This window comes from Myotis lucifugus, unplaced genomic scaffold (genome assembly GCF_000147115.1).
Source record: "Myotis lucifugus unplaced genomic scaffold, Myoluc2.0 scaffold_60, whole genome shotgun sequence".
NCBI classification, from domain to species: Eukaryota; Metazoa; Chordata; class Mammalia; order Chiroptera; family Vespertilionidae; genus Myotis; species Myotis lucifugus.
In genome coordinates this window covers 1,257,078-1,282,884 of record NW_005871108.1, presented here as the reverse complement: position 1 = coordinate 1,282,884, position 25,807 = coordinate 1,257,078, and the positions used below count along the sequence as shown (strand labels likewise).

At 51.1% G+C, this 25,807-nt stretch overlaps 2 protein-coding genes and 1 non-coding gene across 4 annotated transcripts in view; 2 read left to right on the top strand and 1 right to left on the bottom strand.

Moving 5' to 3' along the window:
- Positions 1 to 25,807, top strand: part of FAM110A (family with sequence similarity 110 member A) — a 129,411-nt gene that overhangs the window by 94,654 nt on the left and 8,950 nt on the right. Inside the window, exon 1 of one of the 2 annotated variants that reach the window (XM_006089369.3) lies at positions 22,489 to 22,719. The exons of the other annotated variant lie outside the window; for it this stretch is intronic. The gene's annotated coding sequence lies outside the window, so the exon portion shown is untranslated. Of the gene's footprint in view, positions 1 to 22,488; positions 22,720 to 25,807 lie in introns of those variants that run through there. 2 annotated transcript variants of the gene reach the window in all.
- LOC111826208 lies at positions 17,324 to 17,532 on the bottom strand. Its single transcript, XR_002829490.1, has one exon. It is a non-coding gene; the product is annotated as a small nucleolar RNA U3 (small nucleolar RNA).
- On the top strand, positions 20,687 to 21,619 carry LOC102436347 (60S ribosomal protein L6-like). Its single transcript, XM_014456421.1, is given in 3 exon segments — positions 20,687 to 21,085; positions 21,088 to 21,344; positions 21,346 to 21,619. Coding segments are annotated over 3 exon segments (870 nt in total). The 5' UTR covers positions 20,687 to 20,700; the 3' UTR covers positions 21,574 to 21,619.

The following is a 25,807-nucleotide window of genomic DNA, read 5'->3' as shown; positions in this document are numbered from 1 at the left end:
TCATGCTAGCAGAGTGGGACCAGAGAGATTTTAAACATATATATCTCCTATCTAATAATAGACAAACATGGTAATTGACCGTACCTTCGCTACGCCTCCCATAGGCTAATCAACGAGATATGCAAATTAACCGCCAACAGAGATGGCGGTTATTTGCATATATAGGCGTGAAGCAGCGGAGCGAAGACTGAAGGCGGCTCCGGCCGGAGCAGCGAAGGCTTGAAGGAGGCTTGAAGGCGGCTCCGGCTGCAGCAGTGAAGGCTTGAAGGCGGCTCCAGCCGGAGCGAAGGCCTGGGTCTCAGGTGCAGGAAGAAAACCGGTGCCGGCAGCCAGGGGAAGGGAAGGCCTATTGCACGAATCTTTTCGTGCAACAGGCCTCTAGTGTGTGTGTGTGTGTGTGTGTGTGTGTGTGTGTGTGTATCAGAGAGGAAGGGAGAGGGAGAGAGCGATAGAAACATAAATGATGAGAATTATTGATCAGCTGCCTCCTGCACACCCCACACTGGGGATCGAGCCCAAAACCTGGGCATGTGCCCTGGCCGGGAATCAAACCAATACCTCCTGGTTCTTAGGTGATGTTCAACCACCGAGCCACACCAGCTGGGCTCTAATTTAGTTTTTAACAGAATGTGGGGCCAGGGTGGAAGCAGAAGTGAAACCTATTAACCTGTTAGGAAGCTGGTATAGTAATTCAGGTAAAAAAAAAGATAATATAGCCCTAGCCAGTTTGGCTCAGTGAATAGAGCATCAGCCTGTGGGCTGAAGGGTCCCAGATTCAATTCCAGTCAAGGGCACATGCCCGGGTTGTGGGCGAAATCCCCAGCAGGGGGCCTGCAGGAGGCAGTTGATCAATTATTCTCTCTCATCATTGATGTTTCTATCTCTCTCTCCCTCTTCCTTCCTCTCTGAAAGCAATAAAAATATATTAAAAAAGATAATATAGTAACAATAACAATAATAGCAACTACAACAATAGTTTTATTGGCTACTTATTTTGCCAGGCCCTGTGCTAAGCACTTTATACACATTATCCATCAAATCCTCGCAGCAATCCTAAGGCAGGCATTGTGATTATCTCCATGCTATAGATGACAAAGCTGAGGCACAGAGAGGGCAAGTGATTTACCCGAGGTCACACAGCCGGTCATTGGGGAGCTGAGATTTGAGCCCAGGCAGGTCTGACTGTGGACTCAGCCCTCTTGACCAGCCTGGGGTGAGGGCATGATGAAGGCTGCAGGGACCAAGCTGACCAGGACCCTTTTTCACTAACCCCAGCCTCCGCAGCACGTGGGCCGGGAAGGCGGCAGGCCCTGGAGAACCTTCTGCCCAATATGGTGGGAGACCAGAAACCTAAGGCTGTGCTTTGAATGAGACACCAAAAGGCACTCCCATAAGAGGCACTCTCTTGGCGAACAGAGGAGCCAGGAGAGCCCGAGGCAGGAGGTCTTCTTTGCACTCTTGCATCAAAAGCCCAAGGGAGGAAGGGCTGGGAGGAGTTCCTGCCCGAGGCCAGGGCACCTTCAGGGTGTGCCTGGGACAGCTCCTCCCCTGCCAGCAGAAGGGTCCCATCTGACCTTGACCATCAGAGCCCTAGCAGCCTCCTCTCCTGGATTCTTTCCTGCTCTCTGCTTTGTTCCTTCACAGCAGCGGTTCTCAACCTGTGGGTCGCGACCCCTTTGGGGGTTGAACAACCCTTTCACAGGGGTCGCCTAAGACCATCGGAAAACACATATATAATTATATATTGTTTTTGTGATTAATCACTCTGCTTTAATTATGTTCAATTTGTAAACAATGAAATTGGGGGTCACCACAACACGAGGAACTGTATTAAAGGGTCGCGGCATCAGGAAGGGTGAGAACCACTGCTTCACAGCGTGAAGGTGCATCAGCTGCTACCAGAGTGTATCTGTGTCTATCTGATGAGCGATGGTCCTCCCACATGGAGTGTCACCTCCAGGAGAGCAGAGCCCTGTCCTCTCCCCCAGTGTCCAGGCGGCCATCTGGACCGCCAATGCCTGGGCCACCAACCGAGCCTGCCTTCGCCATGTGAGCCGAGTTGGCCAGGGTGGCCCCGGGCGGTGCCAGGGTCTGACAAGGTCTGGACAAGGGTCTGAGTCAATGTTGTCTCAGGTGTCAAGCTGCTGGAGAAGTTGGTCCGGAGCCTTCGGTGAGTCCTGCAGGCCCCTCCCCCTCTCAGGACCTGCCCCCCCTCTCAGGGCCTGCCGAGCCCCCCACTCACACCCCCCTACAATAAGGGTGGAGGGGAGGTTGTCTGGGCAGGAGCAGGATGACTTTGAGTCAACAGAACAGGGTGATTGAGAGCATCAAAACCAAAAACCTGGGAGAGATGGAGAAAGAGAGAGACTGAGACACAGAGAGACAAGAAGAACCAAAAGTAGAAGCAGAAATGGGCAGAAAGAGACAGGGCCATAGGCTGGGCAAAAAGAGGCGCTGGAGTGAGGAGGAGATGGAGGCAGAAGAGCAGCTGGGTGTGTGGAGGCCTGGCCTGGTGCAGCCGCCCAGCTGCTCACAGCTCACATCTGCTTGTATCAAGAGGCCTCTACCTCTCCTCGCCCCCAAGTTCCCCAGGGCCTCAGCCACCTCAGTGTTCCCCTCTCACAGACGTGGGGAAACTGAGGCCCACATCCTGTCCAGCCCCCAACCCCGTCGCCAGTCATCCAGGCCTGTGCTTACTGCTGTGTGTCCTCAGGCCAGCTGCTCACCCTCTCTGGGCTAAAGTTTCACCAAAGGCTCTGAGGATGCCCAGGCTCGTTGGGCTTGGGTGTCAGGGAGGAAGCAAGGAGATAACAGAGCCCAGGCTGCCAGCTGGGACTGTGAGTCCCATCCTCCCTGTCCTCCCTCCCAGGGCCTGGAAGGGCTTCAGGCCTCCCACAGGCCTGGCCTTGGCTGGGTTCCCCTCCCCTCAGTGCCTATCCCAGCTCCCAACCCCCAGTCCTGGTGCCGGGCTGGTGAGGCTCCAGGCCCAGACTGCAGGAGCCAGCGTGTAGAGGTCCCATGAGCTGCAGCAGGGCAGAGGTCATGGGGGCCCAGGGTTTGGTCAGCACAGAAGGAGGCCCTTCTTCCCTTCTTCCCTCCGTCCCCTCCCACCAGGCAGGCTGAAACTAGGGGAAAGGCCATGAGCCACCTCTGTCCCTAGACGAGGGCCCCTCCTCCACGCTGTGCCAGGTCCCCCCTACCAGCGACCGGCCCCTGGTACCTGCAGCTGTGCCCTCACAGTCCTGAGCTGCCCAGTTCTGCCCGTCTCCCTGCAGGTCTAGTTCTCGTTCTCCAGCAGCTCTGCCTGGGAGGGCGGGAGGCAGCTTGCTTAGTATTAACCTGTCCCCGCCCCCAGAGTGGGGGGGAGGGGAGTGGCCGGGGCTCCCAAGGCCTCCAAGAGCCTACTGTGTGCCTGGACTCTCCCTAGCAGCCCAGCTGGGCGGCAAGTCCCGATGATCACAGGGACAGGAGCAATAAAGGGCTGACCTTACCCCGTGCTTGCTGACATTCCCATGTCCTGAGGGCTGACCTCCAGAAGGCAGAGGACCTGCCCAGGTCGCTGGCTCTGGCCCCACCCTACGGCTACTGTATTTTCTTTGCTATAGGAACCTGGCTCCAGGCAGCAGAAACTCCTGGCACTTAAGCCAGTCTCTTGGAAAGTGGGGGTAATCATAGCGCCCTCCGCCTAGGGCAGAAGTCCTGGCAGCCAGCGTGTGCTGAGCCGACTGCGCCGGGCCCGGCTTGATATGCACTTAATCTTCACCACCACCTTTTGGGGAGATTCTAGAAATGTCCCCATTTTATAGACGAGGAAACAGAAGCCCAAAGGAGTCAGGAGCCCTGGCAGAGCTGGTCTCTATGCCCAGTGACAAATATTACTTGGACCAGCTGTAATAGTTCCTGTCTGATTACACCTGTCCATCATCCTAGGCAGTAAGTGGGTGCCACTTCACAGACGGGGAAACAGACTCAGCGGTTAAGCGACTTGCTCAAGGCACTAAAGCCAGTAGGTGGTCAGGATTCAAACCCACTCCCACGGTGTTCATTTTACATTGAAAACAACATCCAATGAGCATTGACTAAGTGCCAGGCTCTTAGTAATAGTTCTCCAGCGGCTCTGCCTGGAAGGGCGGGAGGCGGCTTGCTCAGTATTAACCTGTCCCCGCCCCCAAAGTGTGTGTGGGGGTGTGTGGCCGGGACTCCCAGGGCCTCCAAGAGCCTACTGTGTGCCTGGAATCTCCCCAGCAGCCCAGCTGGGCGGCAAGTCCCAATGATCATAGGATGACCACAGGGACAGGAGCAATAAAGGGCTGACCTTACCCAGATTCAATGCTCACTGAATGTGATTTCTACCAATAATTCCGGCTCACTGTTTGTTTGCATCATTCTCCGAGACATGCATTTACTTACCAAGCGACCCTTCTCCCAGATGAATGCTCGGGATGAGAGGTGAGCCGGCCCGGGACCCCTCTCTCAGCCGGCGAAGGCTCAGGAGGTATTGGTAGCAAACGCTTTGGGTCACAGGCGCCCAAGAATTTGCTGCCAGGGAGCCCGAAAGGCTTGGCCTCCACCCACAGCGAGGCCGCTCCGGGCCCCAGTCCCTCCTCCCAGAGATGCGCCCCCCCCCCCTCCAGCAGGAAGTTCTCCCTTAGGGGGGACCCACTCCCTGCTGATAGGGCCTCACTCCGGCAATCTCACAGGTGCCGCTTGTGTTATTTCAATTTTAAAATTGTATCTTTATTCTCAACTTACAAAGACTCCTCTGTTGCTTATCAAGTCAAGGAAAATGCCCAGGGCTCACGTTTCCGCCCTTTCTCAGCTGGGACCAATGAGCCTGGACCACTTTATCACTCGTCGTCCTGGAGTGTAGCCTTTGCAGCTTACGGCCAGAACTGCTTGCCATTCAGTGATTCCCTCTCATCATTGATGTTTCTATCTCTCTCTCTCCCTCTCCCTTCCTCTCCGAAATCAATAAAAAACATATTAAAAAAAAAAGAAAGAAAGAAAGAAGAAAGAAAGAAAGAAAGAAAGAAAGAAAGAAAGAAAGAAAGAAAGAAAGAAAGAGGAGGGCGAGGAGACCTGGAGTGGGCAGGTCGAAGCCAGTAGAGACACTCTGAGGGGGACAGAGACCCAGCCTGGGAAGGGCTGGACTTAAACATGTCCCATTATCTTAATGCACCCGAATGAATTTAGCCTCCTTGCTGGTGCATCGAATTTGCCATCAAGAACAATGTTGTGCCGGGCGTGGCTCAGTGGGTGAGCATCGACCTATAAACCAGGAGGTCATGGTTTGATTCCAGGTCAGGGCACATGCCCGGGTTGTGGGCTCGATCCCCAGTTTGAGGGGGGAGGGAGGGAATGCAGGAGGCAGCGTATCGATGATTCTCATCATTGATGTTTCTATCCCTCTCTCCCTCTCCCTTCCTCTCTGAAATCAATAAAAATATATTTTAAAATTAAACAAAAGAACAATGTTGCAACAAACACGCTGGCAATCTGTTTTTCCCCCCATGTGGCAGAGTACTAGAGACTCAAGCCCCAGCCGCGAACTACAACATACTTGAGAGGGACCACCCAGTTGCCCTCCAAAGGCTCTGCACCAGGACCTGAGCTTCCCACAAAGCGCTTCCCCGAGCACTCTCCAACAGGTAGGTTCTTCCGGCAGGTCCTGAGTGCACTCACATTCCACCGGAGAGTTTCTGGAGATGAGCTCACCTGTGGCCACGCCCCCAGGGCAGGCACAGGTAGGTTCAAGACAGGTGTGTTCCTGAATGAATTGACGGATGAATGGATTAGGGGGCTGGAGGTGCTACTGCAGTTACTTAGAGAAACCACCAGGCGGCGCAGGGAGCCCCAAACTCTGGAGATGAACCTTTTCAAGGGCATCTGGTGGCTTTAGGACCTTCTCTCAACGGGGTTGGTTGTGTGGAACCTAAGTGCCAAGGTGAGAGGAGAGAGGTAGGTGGGAGGAAGGAGAGCGGGGGGTGGGGTGGGGGAAGGAGACGCGGGAGCAGAGGGTTCGATGGGCTTCCGAGGGGCCTCCAGACAGTTAGCGGCTAGTTCCCTTTTCAAAAGGGCTTGCAGCACGATGCAGCTCCCCATCAAAGTGAGTCCCATCTCATATCCATGAATTAAACTCGAGTCCAGAACAGAGAGGAGAAAAAATTCATGCGATAAATATGTACAGTATGATTCTACTTGTATAGAAAAATAATCCTAGTAAGTAAATGCTACATATTCTTTAGAGGTGTGTGTGTGTGTGTGTGTGTGTGTCCACATATACATCCAAAGGAAAAATTCTGCCAGGATAAATTTCAAACTGACAACAGTGGTTGTCCTCTGTTCAGGGGGTCCGGGAGTGGGAAGGGGGATAGGGAGTGATCAAAGAGGACTTTAGCTTTAAAAATTACTTCAAAAAAGAAACATGAACCCCTAGCCAGTTTTGCTCAGTGGATAGAGCATTGGCCTGCTGACAGAAGGGTCCCAGGTTCGATTCTGGCCAAGGGCACATGCCTGGCTTGCAGGCTCGATCCTCAGTCAGGAGTGTGCAGGAGGCAGCCAGTCAGTGATTCTCTCTCATCATTGATGTTTCTCTCTCTCTCTCCCTCTTCCTTCCTCTCTGAAATCAATAAAGAAATATATTTTTAAAAAAGAAACATGAATAAAAATAAAAGAAACATCAAATGTCATCTTGTGTTGCATCAACAGAGGTCTTACCTGCAGCTCAAGGGAGGTGATAGTCCCCTGTGCTCTGCTCAGAACACACCTGGGACCTCCTTTCATCTCCTTGGTTCTGTCCTGTGTAAAGAACAATGACAGCTCCAGGAACACCGAGAATTGAAGGTGGGAGGAATCCTGGTGCCATTTGAATGGGGAGCCGATGGGGGAGCATGCCCTTTACTGGGACTGGAGGAACTGAGCTGGGACGGGGGCAGGTGCCAGGTGTGTGTGTGGGAAATGGGTTCTTGCTGAATGCTCTGGAGCAGGATTCCAGGAGTGGAGGACAGTGGAGATTCTAACCCACAGGGTTTCAAGGTTTCCCATCCAGCTAAGAAGAGATGCTATGGGCTAACGGGAGTCTTTGGGGTGTGCCTAGACCTGGGATGTATGCAGGCCCACGATGCTTCCTGGGAACATAGGAAGGCAGTGGATGAGCTTCCAGCATCAGTATCATCATCTGTCAAGTGGTTAAGGGTGGAGTGTGGTCTCTGATTTTATCCAGCTCGGGATCTTCTAGGGTCCGTTCTTCATTCCTTATGGCCCTCAACGTGGGGGTTTGCAGTTTCAATAATTAGCCACCAGAGGTCGCCGTCTGATAGGGCTGAAAAAGAAAAAAAGCCAGTCTGGTCTGAAGGGAGAACCTGAGACGGGGATTCTTTTTCCCTTCCTTTATTTGCTCTTTCGCTTTCTGTAACTATTGATTGAGATAAACTCTGTCCTGTGCCCTGGGGATGCAGCAAGGAGCATGGTGTCTTACATAGCGTTTTCTCCCCTCCCTACTCCACTCCTCCCCCCTCATCTGATCCCTGGGCAGGTCCAGAATTGGGCCCCTCGGTACCCCTCCACTGCCACCACCCCACCCAGCCTCCTTCATGTCTTGCCCGGACTCTTGCAGTAGCTTCTTCACTGGCCATTCTGCTACCGCCCTTTCTCCCCTTCACCTCATTCTCAGCCGAAGGAAAGCTGTTGTCACATAAGCTAGAGCCTGTTCTGCTTCTGCTTAGAACCCTCCCGGCCCTGCTCAGTTCCTCCTCACCAGAACCCCATTCCACCTGACCATGTCCCCCTCCCTCCACCCCTCACTCTCGGCTCCAGTCACACTGCCCCCCTTGCTGCTCTCTGGGCAGCAAACTCACTTCCTGCCTCAGGGCCTTTGCACTTGCCATTCCCTCTGCCTAAGGCCCCTCCCCTTCCCCCTCCCGTAGCCCCATGGCTCTGCCTGCTCCTTATTCAGCTCTTTGCTCAATCTCATCCCCCAGGGGTGACCCCCTTATTAAATTAGCCTCTTTGCTATCACTCCCTGCCTCCTCATGCTCCTCAGTTTTCTTTCCTTAATGTGCCCTTGATGGTGTGTTATGTATAGTTCACTTATGTGTCTTGATTCCCTCGCTTCAGAGATCTCAGACTTCTGGGCTCCTGTCTCCTACCCTCTGCCGAAGACCCTGACTCCTGGGGGCCAGAGGCCTGCTTCTGACCCTTTCGGTGCCCTGGGCCTTCTCTTCGCCTCTTCCTTCTGCGGGATTGTGTGTCCTTGGTTCTTAGGAAGAGCGTCGGCCCCGGAAACAGGGGACCTCCGTCAGTTTCCCTACCTGTCCAGTGAGGTAGACAGTGAGAGGACAGATGCCTAGGCCCAGGCCCAGGCCCAGGCCAGGAACGGGCTGAGGTGAAGGGGCTGCGTCCTTCTGCCCCTCCCACTCCAGACACGGGCAGAGTAGAGGGGCCAGGCTCTCAGAGGGGCAGTGAAGCTGTCTCCTGCCGGGCCCCAGACCCGAGAGCAGAGATGCCGAGGAAGCGGGGCGGTGAGGGGCACGGTCGCAGAGCCGCTCAGAGGCCAGGTGCAGAGAAGAAGGGGTCCCAGGGGAGGGGCCGCAGACAGGAAGGGCAGCTTTTCCCAGCCCAGAAAGCCCTCCCTGCCCCGCCGTCTTCCTCCATGCTGGTTTCGTGCTCACATATTGGCCTTTCCCAGGGTCCCCCATAGTGATGGTTTCTTAATACCTTTTCTTAAAATCGATGGGCTTACATGGAATTGGGTAATTTTAGATGCACAGAAAAATAGAGGATAACATTATGACATCGACACCCAACCCCCAGATTTAACATTAGCATTTTCCCCGTTTACTTCACCGACCTCTTTCTGAGGTATTTTAATGTGAGTTGTAGATAGCATGAATTTTCACCCCCTCATTCCGTTTCTACATCTATCTGTTGTCCATTGGTCTATCTTTTTTAGAGAAATGTCTATTCAAGGGTTGTTTCTCTTTTTGCTATTGAGTTGTATACTTTTTTTTCTGTATTTTGGATATCAATCCCTTATCAGATATATGATTCACAGATATTTCATCCCATTCCTTAGGTGGCCTTTTGTTTTGTCGTTTGTTTCTTTGGCTGCGGAGAGCCTTTGGTTGGATGTAGACCCACGTGTTGATTTTTGCGTTTGCTGCCTTATTTGGTGTCCTATGTAAAGCATCATCGCCAGGAGCGATGTCAGGAGCTTGTTTCTTCTGGGAGTTGAATGGTTTCTGGTCTTACGTTTGTTTACGTCTTTAACCCGCTTCTAGTTAGTTTTTGTGAGCGGCGTAGGATGGGGTCCAATTTCATTCTTTTGCGTGTGGTTATCCAGTGTTCCCAACAACGTTTATTTTACGTAATTAAATGTATTAAGGTGACATTGGTAATGACCTTATGTAAATTTCAGGTGCACAGCATTATAATTTGACATCTGTGCACTCTATTGCACCAACACCATTAGTTAGAGCAGTGGTTCTCAACCTTGGCTGCACATTAGAATCACCTGGGAATCTTTTTAAAATCCTGATTTCTGGGCCTCATTTGGGAAATCAGGATTTTAAAAAGATTCCCAGGTGATTCTAATGTGCAGCAAGGTAGAAACCAGGGCCTTTAAGTGTTCTGGGCCCCCTTGTCAAGTATCAGTTGGCCACATCTGTGTGGGTTCATTTCTAGGCTTTCGGTTCTGTTCCACTGGTCTATGTGTGTGTTGATGTCAGCACCTACTGTTTTGATTACTATAGCTTTGTAATGCTGATTTATGCTTTAAAAGTTCTGCTTGAATTTTGTTACGACAATGTGAGAGAGACATAATTAGCCTCATATTACATAGGAGTCAAGTGAGAATCAGAAAATTAAAATTTCTAGTGGTAAAGGGAAAAAAGTTCTGCTTGAGCTGGGGGGAGGAGAAGGAGGGTGGGAAGTGGGAGGGAGGGGGAGGGAGAGGAGGATGGAAGTGGGGAGAGAGCAGGGGTGGCCCCAGGTCTGCTGCAGCGTCCAGGCAGAGATGAGTCAGGTGCGGCCGTTTCATGCCTCTGCCCTAGACTCTAGGATCTGAGGATCTGGGCCTGGGATGTGGGCCTGGGGCTTCATGGGTGTCTGGACCTGTGGGATGGGCCCCAGCACGAGGAAAGGGAGGCTGCGCCCCGCAGCAGCCAGGCTCATTTGCATCTGGTTGCATGTGGCGAGGAGGGGTCAAGTTGAAATTGAAAGCTGGAAAGGCCTGCACCAGCCCCTGGGGTGGAGGGTCTTGGCAGTTACGTTTCCACAAAGATTCTGTCTCCAGGCTGTGACCTTCCAGTTCAGGAGGGGCCCTACCTCCCCCAGCCCCTCCGGCTTGGCCCTGCCATCTGGGGTTGGAACATTAGGAGGACAAAGGCCCTCACTCCCAGAACCCTCTTCCCCTGCAGATCCCATCTGTCAGGCCCAGCCTCTGACCTTGGACAGCCCAGTCTCGCAGGCTGCAGAGTGGGGGAGGGGAGAGCCCCCAAACCCTAAGGGAGACCCCAGCCTCCCCTCTCAGCCTCCGCCATCTGCTGTGGGCCGCATGGGCCTCTGCCGCCTGCTGCATCTGCTCCAGGCCAGTCGCCGCCCCTTCCTGGGCCTCGGTTTCCCCACGTGCTACGTGCAGAGGTGGACCTGGGTGGCTTTTCCAGTGACTTCTGTCCCACTATGTAACTGTTGCCGTATCCATGATCCACCTGCTCAGTTAGTGACTTAGGGTTTTTTAAGTGAATGTACCCTCCTTAAACAGATTCAATTTAAAAGAAATTTCACACTATATCTCTAACCCATTATCATTTGCCACAATTAGAAAAATGTGGGGAAAATAATGGAATGGGAATAAAACCGAGTCATTAAATTCTAGTCTAGCTTCAAGGGGAAGAAGCGGGGCACATGTCTATGATGTTCTAGAAAAGGCAAAGCGACAGAGAAAAAGAACGGATCAGTGGTGGCCAGAGTGAGGGGAGGGAATCGGCTGTGACAGGCACGGGGGCCACGTTCCAGGCAACTATTTCTTGATTGTGGTCCTGATTACAGACTACAGATATTTTTCAAAAATCATCCAAATGTACACTTGATGTTGGTGAGTTTTATTGTTATTTACATTTACCTCCACAGACGAATTTTAAAAAGGAACCCAAATTCCAGCTCAGCCCTGAGTCTGAGGCCCCCCTCCCCCTCTCTGTGCTGAAATGAGCAAGTACAGGGAGCAGGTAACTAGCAGCGCAACACCAAAGGAGGCCCTTCTCTTGGAGGAAGCCAGACACAGTGAGAGAGGATCGAAGAGGAAATAGCTTGGACTCTAGCTACCCTATCAAATACAGTAGCCACTACCCTTGTGTGGCTATTTTCATTTAAATTCATTAAAATGTGATAACAGTTAAAAGTCAATTCTTCAGTTGTCCTAGTCACATTTCAACGTCTCAACAGCCACATGTGGCCAGTGGCTACTGTGCTGGACAAATACAGAACACTTCACCCTGACCGAAAGTTCTAGGTCACTGGGAGTGGAGAGCTGATGGGGCTCAGCTGCGGCCAAACCCAGCCTGGGCCTCGGGCTTGTCCGTCCCTCCCTGCTTCCCTCAGCTGCGCCCAGTCTGTCCCTCACCCCCAGGATACCCGGGGCACAAGTGTGTGTGCCCTCCGCCAGGATCTGAGAGCTGCCAGGCGCCCCCAGGTTGTGCTGTGTAACCTCCGATATCATCATCAGCGCAGAGCGCGGTCATCAAGCCAGATTCTGGCCAGGCCCCGTGCTAAGGGTTTTGCCGGCATCATCCTAGGGATTCAAGGTTAACCCCTTACGACGTAGGTGAAATCATTCTTCCCATTAACGATGAGAGACCTGAAAGCCCAGACTTTAAGGAACTTTCCCAAGCCAGGCGGCTGGTGGGGCTGAGATTGGAATCCTAACAGGCTGATCCCGGAATTCCTGACCTCGACCTTAAACTGCTGCTTTTTATCTGTAAAATCTAAATTCCTCCCCGTGGCCTACAGACACTCAGCAATTTCAGGTCAGTCTCTTCCCGTCTCCCTGCTCCAGCCACTGGCCCTTTGGCTTAAAGATATCAAGCTCACTCTTGCCTCAGGACCTTTGCTCATGCTACGCGCTCTGCTGGCCTCTAGGCTTCGGCATGGCTGCCTCTTTCCCACCCCTCATGTCCGTCCCGGCTCAGAGGACAGGCCCCCCTGGCCACGCCATATCCAGCAGCCCCTTTTCCATCTGGCCTATTGTTTTACTCTGCTTTATTTTTATGTATAACATTTCTCCCTCCTTGATACACTTGCTTGGCTATTGGCTTGTCTCCCTCACTAGACTGGAACTCCCTGGGCTCCCTCTCTCTTCCTAGTAATGGCACACGCCAGGGGCTCAGATGACATTTTGGAAGAAGTCAAGAGGAGGTGAAGGAGGAAGGTCTGCAGGGGCGGGTGGGTGTGCCCACGTCCGCTCTCCACACGGATAGCCGCTGTCTTCTAATTGTCCAGAAACAATCCAGCGGCCGAGGAATGCTCAGCCCGGCAGCAGCTCAGTGATAACGGCCCCACCCCAGAGCCCGGCTTTCATACTCCCCAAGCCCTTTCTCAGCTGGTTACCCTGGGAGCACCCGGAGGTTGGCCGGGGGCCATCAACGCCTCCACTTACCTAATAAAACACCTGCAGGCTGCACGGTCAGGAGACCTGGGAGGGGGGGAGGGGCGGATGGAACACCAACGGGTGGAACAGGCGGGTTCCAGGTTTCTGTCTCTGTACAGGGTGCCGGCTTCACTCTCACCCCTTCCTGGGCCAGGAGGCTGGAAAAAAATAAAAGACAGAATCTGCCCCCAATGCTCCCCAACAAGATAGAAAGGGGATCAGGACTGATCTGGTCCCAGGTAGACGGGGCAGCCCAGGACTCAGAGCAGGCGCTTTGTGAGCAGGGGACCCAGGTGGGCACGTCACTCTGAGCGACAATAACAGCGATTCCGATAGGAGCAGTGATGGGAATCATGTTTGTTGACCACTAACCATGTGACAAGCCCCATGCAGACGCTTGGTGCGCATGATCCCGTTTGATCCTCATAACACCCCTGAGGAGTGGTGTCCCCATTCCCAGTGTGCAGAGGAGGAGCTGAGGCCCAGAGAGGCGGAACCACGTTCCAGGACCCCCCAGGCAGGAGGTGTGGGACCAGCATTGACTGCATGTCCCTCAGGGCCGCCCCCTGCACCACGTTCCCCTCTGACAGCCCCTGGGAGGAGAGCAGCCAGGAGGACCAGGATGTGTGGGAGGGAGGCTCTTTCTCCGTTCTATTCTCAAATGTCAACTGAGTGCCTGTGTGTGCACCGGCTGGCCCTGGGGTGTGGGACAGGGAGCAGGCCAGTCCCCCCTGCATGCTCACTGTCACCTGCATGGGGAAAGTGGACCTGCAAAAGGACACACGCAACACAGTTTGATATGATGGGAGACTGGGAGCAGCTGCGAAGGGGGCAGGAAAGGCTCTGGGGAAGTGCCTTCCACAGGACATGGGGGAACGGGCCAGGAGGAGAAAGGGCAGGGAGAGCGTTGCAGGCAGTGGGCATTGAGGGGAGCAATGGGGGGCATTGTGGAGGGGCAGCCGGACGCTGCTGGGGTGGCTGCACGGGGCAGCGAGTCAGGCATGGTGGCTGCGGGGGCTGTTCATACACCAAGACCCAGAGAAAGGCCCCGAGACTGAAAGTCTCCTTCCCTAAGCGGAGGGCAGGGAACAAACAAAGAAAGAGGCTGGCCACTCCAGTCCGGTTATTAATAGACTTTATTAAGGGAAACGTACATATGAGACATGTCTTGAGCTGCAAAAGACAAATTGGACCTCATCAGGGGCGTGGGGAATAGCCACGGGTCCTAGTGCGTGAATGCTACCAGGTATGGCCAGGTATGGACATCGCTTTACGTGCTTGGCCAGGTCAAGGCAACAGCCTTTTCCAAGAACCAGCACATGGCAGGAGCAGGGGAGCGGTGCTGATTTATGTCAGAATGAACACCAACTACGATCAAACCGTCTTTTTTAAAAATAGGTTTTTATTGATTTCAGAGAGGAAGGGAGATAGAAACATCATTGATGAGAGAGAATCATCCATCAGCTGCCTCCTGCACACCCCACACTGGGGATCTAGCCCGAAACCTGTGCATGTGCCCTGACCGGGAATTGAACCGTGACCTCCTGGTTCATAGGTCGATGCTCAACCACTGAGCCACACCGGCCATGGAATCAAACTGTCTTTAAGAGGGGTTTTCAGACAGCAACCTCTGTTCTGGCCCGGGGTCCAGCCTGCAGGACAGACAGCGGTCCATCTCTCCTCCACGGGCTGGGGTCTCAGGGTGCTCCTCTTGAGCTGAGCCCTCCCCCGCCGTGTCTCCCGGCTGCACGCTTTTCCTGGAAATCCAGGGGGAGTAGGCCCCATGATCTCGGGGTATGGGCCCGTTGGGTGTAGTATCTTGGGCCTTGTGATCGCTCTGACCCTGCCTGGTTTAGAATAAAAAAAAACTTTCCAAGGACAGAAACCCAGAACCTGGCTTGGGTTGTGTATTCGGGGCACCTTCCTGAGTACACACCAAGCGAGTGTTGGTGCCTCCACGGCACAGATGGAGGATTGAGGCTCTGAGATAAGAAGGGCCCAGCCCAGGGGCGCACAGCCTGGCAGCTGGGGGAGCAAACAGTGTGGCTGACCAGCAGGGTGTGTCTCAGGCCGGGAACGTGGCCACAGGAAGCTGGGCCAGATGCTCGGGCAGATGGAACCTGGCCCCCTGGAGGCAGCAGGGTGGTTTGAGGGGCAGGCGCCGTGGGGAACTGGAGACTGAGGACAGTTCCTGTGTCTGGACAGCCTGGTCCCCTGTGGGCACCCTGCACTTTAAAGGGGGCTCCCGCAGAGGAGGACGTGTCCCTTGTCACATGCTAGAGACCCGCCCTCTGGAGACAGCGTTTTCACTGCTTCTGTGTGCTGTGAGGGCAGAGGACTGCAGGGGTGAATACTGGGCCGAGCCAGCTCAGCCAAGGGCTGGGGGGGGGGGGCGGGCAGCGAAGGATGAAGAAAAGACAGACCAAGAGAATAAGCTGGGTCGGTAGATTTTCCTGTGCCTGGCTGAGGTCACAGAGAGAGATCCAGAGGCAAGCTGAGCCTTTATTTTATAGCCAGAGGTAAACAAGGTAGTGGTCACCATAGCTACGATGTTCTTGTGAGTTTCACTTGTTTTGGCAGCACTTGCTGCATCTCCCGCAGCCCATTAGCTTCCCAGGTAAGATTTAGGGAGCGTCATAAGGTCAAGCCTAATTATAAGAGGACTGTGCCCTCTAAGCTGGGACTTGTTTGTGGCTTTGCCAACAGGTCAGTCCGAGGCTTAACCCTATAGCCCTCGCTACAGAATATGTTTGAGAAATAGTAACAAGCGAAGAGAAAGAAATGTTTCTGACCAGTAAAGAGCCTTCACTATAGTGATTGTAGGAAAAGTGGGCAAGAGAAGTGTGGGCCCTCCTCTGGGTGCTCACAGTCAGTGGGGGAGACAGACAAGACGCGAGCACAGGGACTCACAAGGCGCAGCAGGTTGGAGTGCTAGGAGGAGAAATGTGAGTGATGAGGGAGGCTGAGGAGTTTCCTGGGAGAACGCCATCTGAGCAGAGACCTGAAGGAGGTAAGGAAGGCGGTACGGGGGCAGCTGTGTCTGGGGAAGAGAGACCTGGGCAGAGGGAACAGCACATGCAAAGGCCCTGAGGCCTGAGGGTGCGTGGTGTATTTAAGAAGCAACATGAGGCCAGTGGTTGGATCAAGGAGGGCAGAGGGGGAGGGTGGTCGGCGATGAAGTTGACAGGGGTCAGCGTCCAAAGGCTGTGGTATTCAGAGCTTGTTGGGGAGTCTTGGGAGGGTTTCGGCAGCGGAGTGCTACCCGAAGACATGCTGCCTTCTGAGTTAATACTGTCAGACAACATAAGCACAGCAGCAGAAGCAATAGCCACCGGGTGCTGAAGGTCAGTCAGGGTGCTGTGCCTCTCACGAGGGTGCCTGGGACACAGTCATGGACAAATCCCACGTATAAGTGAGGAAATGGAAGCTCAGAGAGATGTGCTTGCACCTATGTCATAGCTCTCAAAGATGTTTCTGGAACAAATAATCACATTGGGAGATACATTACTTAAAAAAAGCTTTCTCTGTCACTTAATATTCTTTAAAACCATCATTTTTAATGGCTGTGTGGTATTCTATTCCAGTCCCATTCACCATTCCCATTGCCCTGTGGCCAAAAAGTTCGATTGGTTTTTTGGTTTTTTTTTGCTATTAATAGCAATACTGTAATAAATGTTCTTGTTCAATCCTTCTGAGTCTCCTTCGGTATATGGCTAAGGTCAATTTCTTTTTTTTTTTTTTAATAATTTTTAAAATATATTTTATTGATTTTTTTACAGAGAGGAAGGGAGAGGAATAGAGAGTTAGAAACATCGATCAGCTGTCTCCTGCACACTCCCTACTGGGGATGTGCCCGAAACCAAGGTACATGCCCTTGACCGGAATCGAACCTGGGACCTTTCAGTCCACAGGCCAATGCTCTATCCACTGAGCCAAACCAGTTAGGGCCTAAGGTCAATTTCTAAAAGTACTGATGCTAGATCAGAATATAGGCCTATTGATACAGCATAAAATTTCTCAACATCTTTTGAGAAATGTGACTATGTTGCTGTCCTAAAAGGACCTCCCAATGGACCTTCTCACCTGCCATGTTTGGAGGGACATGTTTGGGCTGAGTTGTCTCTTTTTTTTGCTTATTTAAAAAGGCCTCGGTGGCAGGAAGATAGTGTAAACATCGTTGGAAAAACTAAAAGGCATCGATACATATCCGAATATACACTTTGTACATAGATCACATTTCCTTTAGTCTTCCTGAGTGAGGTCCTGATTCAGCACTGAGGTCTAGTGACTCAGAGATCCCGGCAGCTGCATGTTCAGGCCGGCAGAGTCCACCGTGTACACGGGCCATGGCTGACGTCCCCTCCTGGCTCCAGCCTGCCCGTCATCCTCGCTCTAGTTGATCTGACACACTCAGTGTGCTGTGGCAGCGTGTGGGCTTCCGGGAAGGATGCATCAGGCAGGCCGGCGACCTCAACGGCATCTAGGCTGTCCCGGATCCCTTTGTAAGGGACCAGCACAGGCCGGTTCAGGCCCAGGACCTCACCTCGGCTGCAAGCTTGATCCCTGGCCCTGGTGCGTAGGCAACCAATCAACGTGTCTCTTTAACGCCGCTGCTTCTCTCTCTCAGCTGAGTTGTCTTTTTCTCTTTATTTTTCTTTCTTTTCTTTCTTTTTTTTTAATTTTACTCAGAATGCGTCCTTTCCCTCTCCCTTCCCAAGAGAGGGAGGAACAATCGTCAACGGGAAGTGGCAGTTGCAGAAGCAACACGAAGAGCTGGCTTCACGCTCAAGAGAGGACGCTGCACCTCCTCCTTGTGGTTTCGGGTGCTCTGCACATTCAGAGAAACTTCACTAGTAACGAACCATAGAAATGATCCCTGAAAGTATAGTCTTTGTCTTTTAATTCACTGCCTTATTTTGTTCTCTCATAGGGAAAAGAATGAGGTTAAAATACCTTAATTTGGCAGATTTTACGAAAGCCTATGACCATGTGAACATGTTGGCAGGGTGCCTTCCAGCGTCCCCATTTTAAGGTCGGGAATGACAACAATGGTGTGGTCCTCAGATCCTTCCCTAAGGTCTATACCTGTGACCAGGGAGGTATTTGAGATGCCTAATCTCCTAATTTGGAGGCCAGGGGAGATTCCTTCTGCCCTCAGTTTGCCTCACTTTCTTACTCTGGGAATGAGGCTCAGCTTTTAAAAATGCTGTTACTTATCTTTAAAAAATAGAGAATACATTTATAAAGTATAGAATCCAAAAAGTATATAGAATATTTTCTAAAAAGCTTTTATTCTGTCCCCCAGCCAGCCCAGTAGCCACCACTGGGACTAGTTTCTGGCGGGTGCTGCCAGGAAAGTTCAGAAGCAAGCAAATATGTATATAGAGAACACCCTTTAGCTTAAATGGAAAAAACAAAGGACAGCCCTGGGGTGCACAGAAGATAGGGAACTGACATCTGAGGCTGATTTCATCTTGGTTTCGAGTCGAGTGAAGAAAACACCGCCATGGTCAGGATGCTGGAGGAGGCATGGAAACAGCCTCAGGCCTGTGTGCAGGGCAAGATGTTATTTGCTCACGTGCTGGGTCAGGATAAGGTCATAATAACCCTCCAGCTCCCTCTGATCTGGGCACAGTAATGACAGCTTGTCCACCTTATTTTTATGGGCGCTCCCCCCGCCCCGACCCCCCTACCTGGTCAGGGATGGGGAGGACTGAGATGCTCTCAAGCTCTCTGAATTGGCACCAGGTACTTAACAAATCCTTGAAGATAGGGGGTACCACCAATATGTTGTTGGCAGGTGGAGCTGCTCAGGCTTTGAGAATCTGAGTTGCCCAAATAATCTCACTTTGTGAGGCTTAACTTGGAGTCCAGGGGAGATTCCCTCTGCCCTGTTTGCCTCACTTTCTTACTCTGGGAATGAGGCTCAGCATTAAAAAAAAAATTGATTTTAGAGCAGGAGGAAGGGAAAGAGAGAGAAACATACCTGCAACCTAGGTATGTGCCCTGACTGGGAATCAAACCCGTGACCTCCCAGCGCATGGGATGATGCTCCAACCAACTGAGCTACCTCGGCCAGGGCAGAGGCTCAGCATGTGAGCAACACTTTGTGTATTATTTTATTTGTTTTAAGCTCCAGGGTATGCAGGACAGAGGCAAGCTTTGAAGATGCCAGGGCCAGCAGGGCCTGTACGGAGGCATCTCAAATATCCCCACCCCTGATCACAGGTGTAAATCTTAGGGAAGGATCTGAAGACCACACCATTGTTGTCATTCCCGACCTTAAAATGGGGATGCTGAGGTCTGGAAGGCACTCTAGCAATATGTTCACATGGTCATATGCTTTTGTAAAATCTGCCAAATCAAGGTATTTTAACCTCACTCTGTTAAAACCACCATCTCTTTTCGGGCTTACTTCCCCTTGTGTCAGATGATGTTGGAGTGAGTGCTAGCATTTTGGGGATCTGGCTAAGATGCCCGTGACATTTCATTTGGGTTTAGTGGTTTTATTTATGTTGTTTCCAGTAACTTTTATGAATAAATTATTACCAACTGACCTAGTATAGGAATGGCTTCCAGGAATGCCCCTAACCTAGCACACTGAGTTGACTCAAATGCCACTGTGATGTGAACATGCGAGTCAGAGGTTATATCTCTATACGTAAGAGTGGTTACATGTTTGTGGAAAGTATTATGGAGGTAATTCATAAAAGTAATGTTATTTTTCTGGTAATGTTTGTGGAACTTGTCATTTGCCATGGTTTCTTTTATCTTTCTAACCTAATAATCACTTTATTGTCCAATTTTATATTTGTAATTTTGTAGTTCTTTTCCTTTTTTTCTTTTTAAAAAATATATTTTTATTGATTTCAGAGAGGAAGAGAGAGAGAGAGAGAGAGAGAGAGAGAGATCGATGATGAGAGAGAATCATCGATTGGCTGCCTCCTGCACGTTCCACACTGGGGATCGATCCCGCAACCCAGGCATGTGCCCTTGACCGGAATCAAACCTGGGACTCTTCAGTCTGCAGGCCGATGCTCTATCCACTGAGCCAAGCTGGCTAGGGCTGTAGTTCTTTTCTTAAATAAGATTTCCTAAATTGTATAAAACGTGGGACGTACAAAGGCTGGATCTGCCCCTGCTCAGTTTTCTCTGTGTCTTTTAGGATCACAGGGCTCTCCTTGCCTTTCCTCACTGTTACCACCAAACAGGTTTTGCACATTTACATGTGGATATAACAAAATAGTTCAGAAGACTCCTGCTGGATCCAGACAAACCTTTGTTTTCTCATCTATAAAATAGGAATAATAGGATCTATCTTCTCAGATAGTAATAAAGTCAAGTAAGAAAACATGTATAAGGCCTCAAGCACAACCTGGCAGAGGGCACAGTTAGAGCCAGGTTTAATGTTTTGCTGGTCCTCACAGATATAGTCAGATGCCCTGTTTCTGACAGTATTTGTTCTGATTTGGTAGGTGCCCAGGCCAGGACACCCAATCATTGTTAGCCATTGGTATATTATTAGTCCCCTCCCCTGTGTAGCCAAGGCATGTACACACAGTAAGTGCTCAATCATTGGCAATCCAAGAATTTGAAAGACACTAACTGGTTCTAAATTGAGCAATGCCCTAGACCAGCGGTTCTCAACCTGTGGGTCGCGACCCCTTTGGGGGTCGAATGACCCTTTCACAGGGGTCGCCTAAGACCATCAGAAAACACATATATAATTACATATTGTTTTTGTGATTAATCACTATGCTTTAATTATGTTCAATTTGTAACAATGAAAATACATCCTGCATATCAGATATTTACATTACGATTCATAACAGTAGCAAAATTACAGTTATGAAGTAGCAACGAAAATAATTTTATGGTTGGGGGTTACCACAACATGAGGAACTGTATTAAAGGGTCGCGGCATTAGGAAGGTTGAGAACCACTGCCCTAAACTCAAACAGTGACTCATAGCTATGAAATCTCATCTCTAAGAGCCCTTTGAGTTAACTTATTCTAATCCTATTAAAAAATTTTTTTGGAGCTCTTTCCCATCTTGCAAGATGGCGGGTGAAAAGAAAACCGAGAAGCCGGATGCTAAGGAGAAGAAGCCTGACACTAAGGAGAAGAAACCTGAAGCCAAGAAGAAGGCCAATGCCGGCGGCAAGGTTAAGGCCCCTAAGAAGGGGAAGCCCCACTGCAGCCGAAACCCCGTCCTCGTCAGAGGAATTGGCAGATACTCCCGGTCGGCGATGTATTCGCGAAAGGCCATGTACAAGAGGAAGTATTCGGCCCCTAAGTCCAGGATTGAAAAGAAAAAGAAGGAGAAAGTTCCTGCTACTGTCACAAAACCAGTTGGTGGTGACAAGAATGGTGGTACCCGAGTGGTTAAACTCTGCAAAATGCCTAGATATTATCCTACTGAAGATGTGCCTCGAAAGCTGTTGAGCCAGGCAAAAAGCCCTTTAGTCAGCATGTGCGGAGATTGCGGGCCAGCATCACTCCCGGGACCATTCTGATCATCCTCACTGGGCGCCACAGAGGCAAGAGGGTGGTTTTCCTGAAGCAGCTGGAGAGTGGCTTGCTACTTGTGACTGGACCTCTGTCCCTCAATCGAGTTCCTCTTCGTAGAACACACCAGAAATGTGTCATCGCCACCTCCACCAAAATTGATATTAGTGATGTGAAAATCCCCAAACATCTCACTTGATGCTTACTTTAAGAAGAAGAAGCTGCGCAAGCCCAGACACCAGGAGGGCGAGATCTTCGACACAGAGAAAGAGAAATATGAGATTACAGATCAGCGCAAGGTTGACCAGAAAGCTGTGGACTCACAAATTCTGCCAAAAATCAAAGCTGTTCCTCAGCTCCAGGGCTACCTCCGCTCTCTGTTCGCTCTCACCAATGGGGTTTATCCTCACAAACTGGTGTTCTGAATTTCTTGTAAGAACCTGATTAAAGAACTGATATGTTAAAAAAAAATTTTTTTTTGGACATGTTTAAATGTTGGAAATTTGGAAAATACACAAAAGCCAAAGAAAAAATTTAACTGCTGTTATTATAAATGATTATACACCTATACATGTGATGCTATGGTTATGTATTTAATACATATGTTGTACATGGTGCTTTGAAACATACTTTAAAAAACACACACTTTCTTGGCATTTTCTTTAAATATCTTTTAACAACATAGTTTTTAATGACTGCATAATATTCCTCATCAGTAAGTGGGGTTAATTAAAGGTACCCATCTCAAAGGGTTATGTCATGTAAAGTTACCGGGCATGTAAAAAGCAGAATGGATTTCTATAACCAATCCCCTTTCGCTGAGCATTCAGGTTATTTCCATTATTTTGCTCTGATACATAACGCTGGGCTATATTAATCTTTGCTCAAATCTTTGGTCATTTCCTTAGTAAATGTCAAGATTGCTGGGTGTGCACATTTTAAAACGAACCCACTCATTGTGGTGCTGTTAAGGGTACTGAGAGGGAAAGGGGTTTGCCCGGGCTCATATAGCGAGTTAGCTGCAAAGTCCGGACTAGGAACCAGCCCCGGGACCCTAAATGGTGCCTCACGCAGCTGGGAACCAGGAGAAAGTCCAGCTTGAGCCTTAAGGCACCGGGCTAAGGCCGCCCCTGGAAGAACAGGAGGCCGGTGCGAAGGGGCGGGGCGGGGCGGGGCGGGGCGGGGCTGCTGGCCTCGGGCTCTGCGGACCTACCGAAGTTAAACGGTCGCCTGGCAACACGGGCGGCGCGGCGTTCGAACGGAAGCGAGGAACCAATCAGGATGTCCGGGGCAAACCATTTTCGTGACGGGGGTGGCGGGGGAAGGCATGCTCACTTCCCCTTCCTCTGCGCACCAGGACCTTCGTTCCGGTGGGGGGCCTTGCGACGGTCGGGTCCCCCCCGCTCGTCTCGGGTGCGGAGGACCGCTCCGAAGAGGTCCCTCTGCGGGTCCTCACGCGGGACTGGCCCCGGAGCGGCGTTGGGCGTGGCCATTCCCGGCCCGGGTCCGAGCTGTCAGCCTCTCCACCACCCGACCTGGAAGAGCCGGGACTCGCCTAGGGTGGGCTCCAGGTGAGGGCGCAGGTGGTCTGGGGCGCGAGCTCGGTCTGGGGGGGCCCCGGCTCACCGAAAGCCTGTTGTGTGTCCTCCCCGCGTCATACCTGCGTGAGAGGGGCACCTGGTGGTCTTAGCAGCCATGGAGCCCTGGCTGGATCACCCCCCTCTGTCCCTTCCCACACCATCTTTGGGTGCCTTTTCTGGGCGTCTGTCTGCTCCTGTGCGCCAGGGGTTGGACTTGGTTCTTCTGCCCACGAGGTTTTGAATTACAGCGCTGTTCCTCTGAGAGGCCCGCTCCGCTCCGGGAGTATCGGGCGGGACTGGCGTTGCTGGGCTAGAAGCGGCGTGGGCAGCAGGTGCTCTGACCCCGGAGTCACTGTTGTGCTCTTGGGGACCCGGGGAAAGGATAGAGGCAGCCCCTCAAGGAAGCCAGAGCCACCAGAAACACTAGAGACTTTGGAGTTGGGGGTGGTGCAACCTGGTGAGCTTCTGACCTCGACTGTGTCCTGCCTCCTGGCCGCCCCCACCCTCAGCCCCCGCCCCCAGGTTGCTATTCTTGGTGTCCTTTTGCAGGTGGGGAAACTGAGGTTCTCAGAAAATAAGCCCCTTGCCCAAAGTCACATCAGCAGACTTGGCACCGCTGGGGTTGGCTCCCAGTCTGTCTGGCTTCAGTATTAGAATTCTAGGCGCTCAGAGTCATAGCATCTGAGAGTCTTGGATTTCTTTAAGGGCAGGTATCCTCTCTCCTCCTGGCTCTGGGGAGGGGAGCTCTGGGGACTCAGAAGGAAACAAGTCATTCATTCATTCATTCCTTCATTCTTTCAACAAATATTTATTGACTTCATATGCCTTGCCCTCCCCCTTGTCTATTTTGTAGCAGTTACCCCATTTGATGTCCTGTATATATATATGTCACTTTTTAGTGAGTTTATTCTCTTTCCTGACTGGCATGTGATGCAAGGAGGGGGTTTAGGATGAGGTAAGTGAGGTACTTTCCTCCAAAGCGAAATTGAGGGGGTGCCCCAAACCTCTGTGATCAAAGCAACTAAAGTTGACATTTATTGACCGTTTGTGGTATGTTCTGCTGACTGAAGATAACTCGCATGGCCTTTATGCAACCCAGTCCCTCCCATTTCTGTCACAATGACAAGTGCATCCCTGAAGCCACCTGTCCTACTTCCAGGCAGAGTGATGTAGGTGGAGTTATGTGCAGTGTGGTGCGTAATAGGGAGAGACTGGACACAGACTAAATTGCATCAATAGAGGCTGATGGGCTCGTTATGTACAGAGGTGGCACAACATATATTAGCAACAACATATACTATTAAGTGTATTAATAACATATTATAATTAATATAGTAATAACATATTATTAAGAACAACATGTATTATTGAGTAAGAAGAGCATGATGAAAACAGTACATACAGCATGTTACCATATGTGTAAAAAAGAAAGAATACAGGGTATTCCCCCCAAAAACAGCATACACATTTTAACAGCTGATAGCTCAATTTTGAATACGGAATGTATTTCATAAACATTGCCTTTATAATTATTCAAAGTGTGTGTATACATTTTTGGGGGCCACCCTGTATCTGTCCATTATTGCCTATATCTGCCTAAAATCTCCCTGGAAGGACACATTGTCTGGTGATAGTGGGGCCTGCAAGGAGGGGAATGGGTGGCTGGGAACAGGAGTGGGGGGGAGTTTATTTTTACTTCTTGCCCTTTATGGCTCTTGAATTGAGCCATGTGCATATATCACCTGGTTGAAAAATTGTATATCTATATCTGTTAGATTATATATTTAATCAAAAGACCACTGCCCTGTCTGTGATCTGTCACTGACTTGCTGTGTGACTTTGGGCAAGTTTCTTTACCTCTCTGGTCTAAGATAAGAAGCCATAATGGTGAGTTCAGGCCTGGGAGAGGGCAATTCAGGCTGGGAAGTGGGCTTGGCTGTGGGTCTTCCCCAACCTCCCCCTTCCCCATCCTGTGTGCCGGGCCCTGCCCTAAGGCTCTGCATGTGGTGTCTCTCATGTTGTCTCTACTGCAAGCCCCTTTGTTCCCATTTTGCAACCTCAGGTAGAAACGGAGGCTCAGAGAACTGAGTTGGCCTTCACTGGGCCAAATAGAAGATTGCTGCCTGAGGTGACTGCCCCCGCATCCTTCCCACAGCCTGCTCACCTCTGCCTTCCCGAGGCTTGTGCAAGGCCGCCCTAGGCAGGGCTGACTGGGCAAGGCTGACGCCAGGCAGGCCAGGGCACGAGCGTCTAGGGAGACTCCAGAAATAGCGTGGGGCCTGGTGTGGCCCTGGGGGATGCCCAGCTAGCCGGGTGTCTCTGACCCCGACAGCTGGGCTGAAATTGAGCTGGGCTACCCTACTGGCCAGCCCCCTTCCTGCTGCTGGGAGCCCTCCTGATCCTCCTCTAAGGCAGGTGAGGGCCTCCCTGTCTCCACCCAAGTCTGGGCTTGGCTTCTGCTGATGAGGAGAGAAGCAGGTGGAAGGAAGGGGTGGGGGTGGGAGTGCAGAATGTCATGGAAATGATAAACATCAGAAACTATACCTCTGCCCCCTTAGCAAAGAATGAAAATCACTAATGCCTCTTGAGCACTCACTGTGTGCTAAGTACTTTATAAGTATGAACTAATTTAATTCCCTCAATAATGTAAGGTAGTTACCACTGTTATTATTTCCACCTTACAAAGTGAAAGTGAGCACTAGAGAGATTTAGTAACTTGTACAAGGTCACCTAGAGCTGGAATTCAAAAGCATGAAGTTTGGCTCCAGACTCTATATATTCATATTCTCTCTCTCTCTCTCTCTCTCTCTCTCTCTCTCTCTCTCTCTCTCTCTTTTGTAAAATGTATTAAGATAAAGTTGACCATTTTAACCATTTTTTAGAAAATATATTTTTATTGATTTCAGAGAGGAAGGGAAGAGGGAGAGAGAGATAGAAACATCAATGATGAGAATCACTGATCAGCTGCCTCCTGCACGCCCCGCACTGGGGATTGAGCCTGAAACCTGAGCATGTGCCCTTGACTGGAATCGAACCCAGGACCCTTCAGTCCACAGGCTGACACTTCTATCCACTGAGC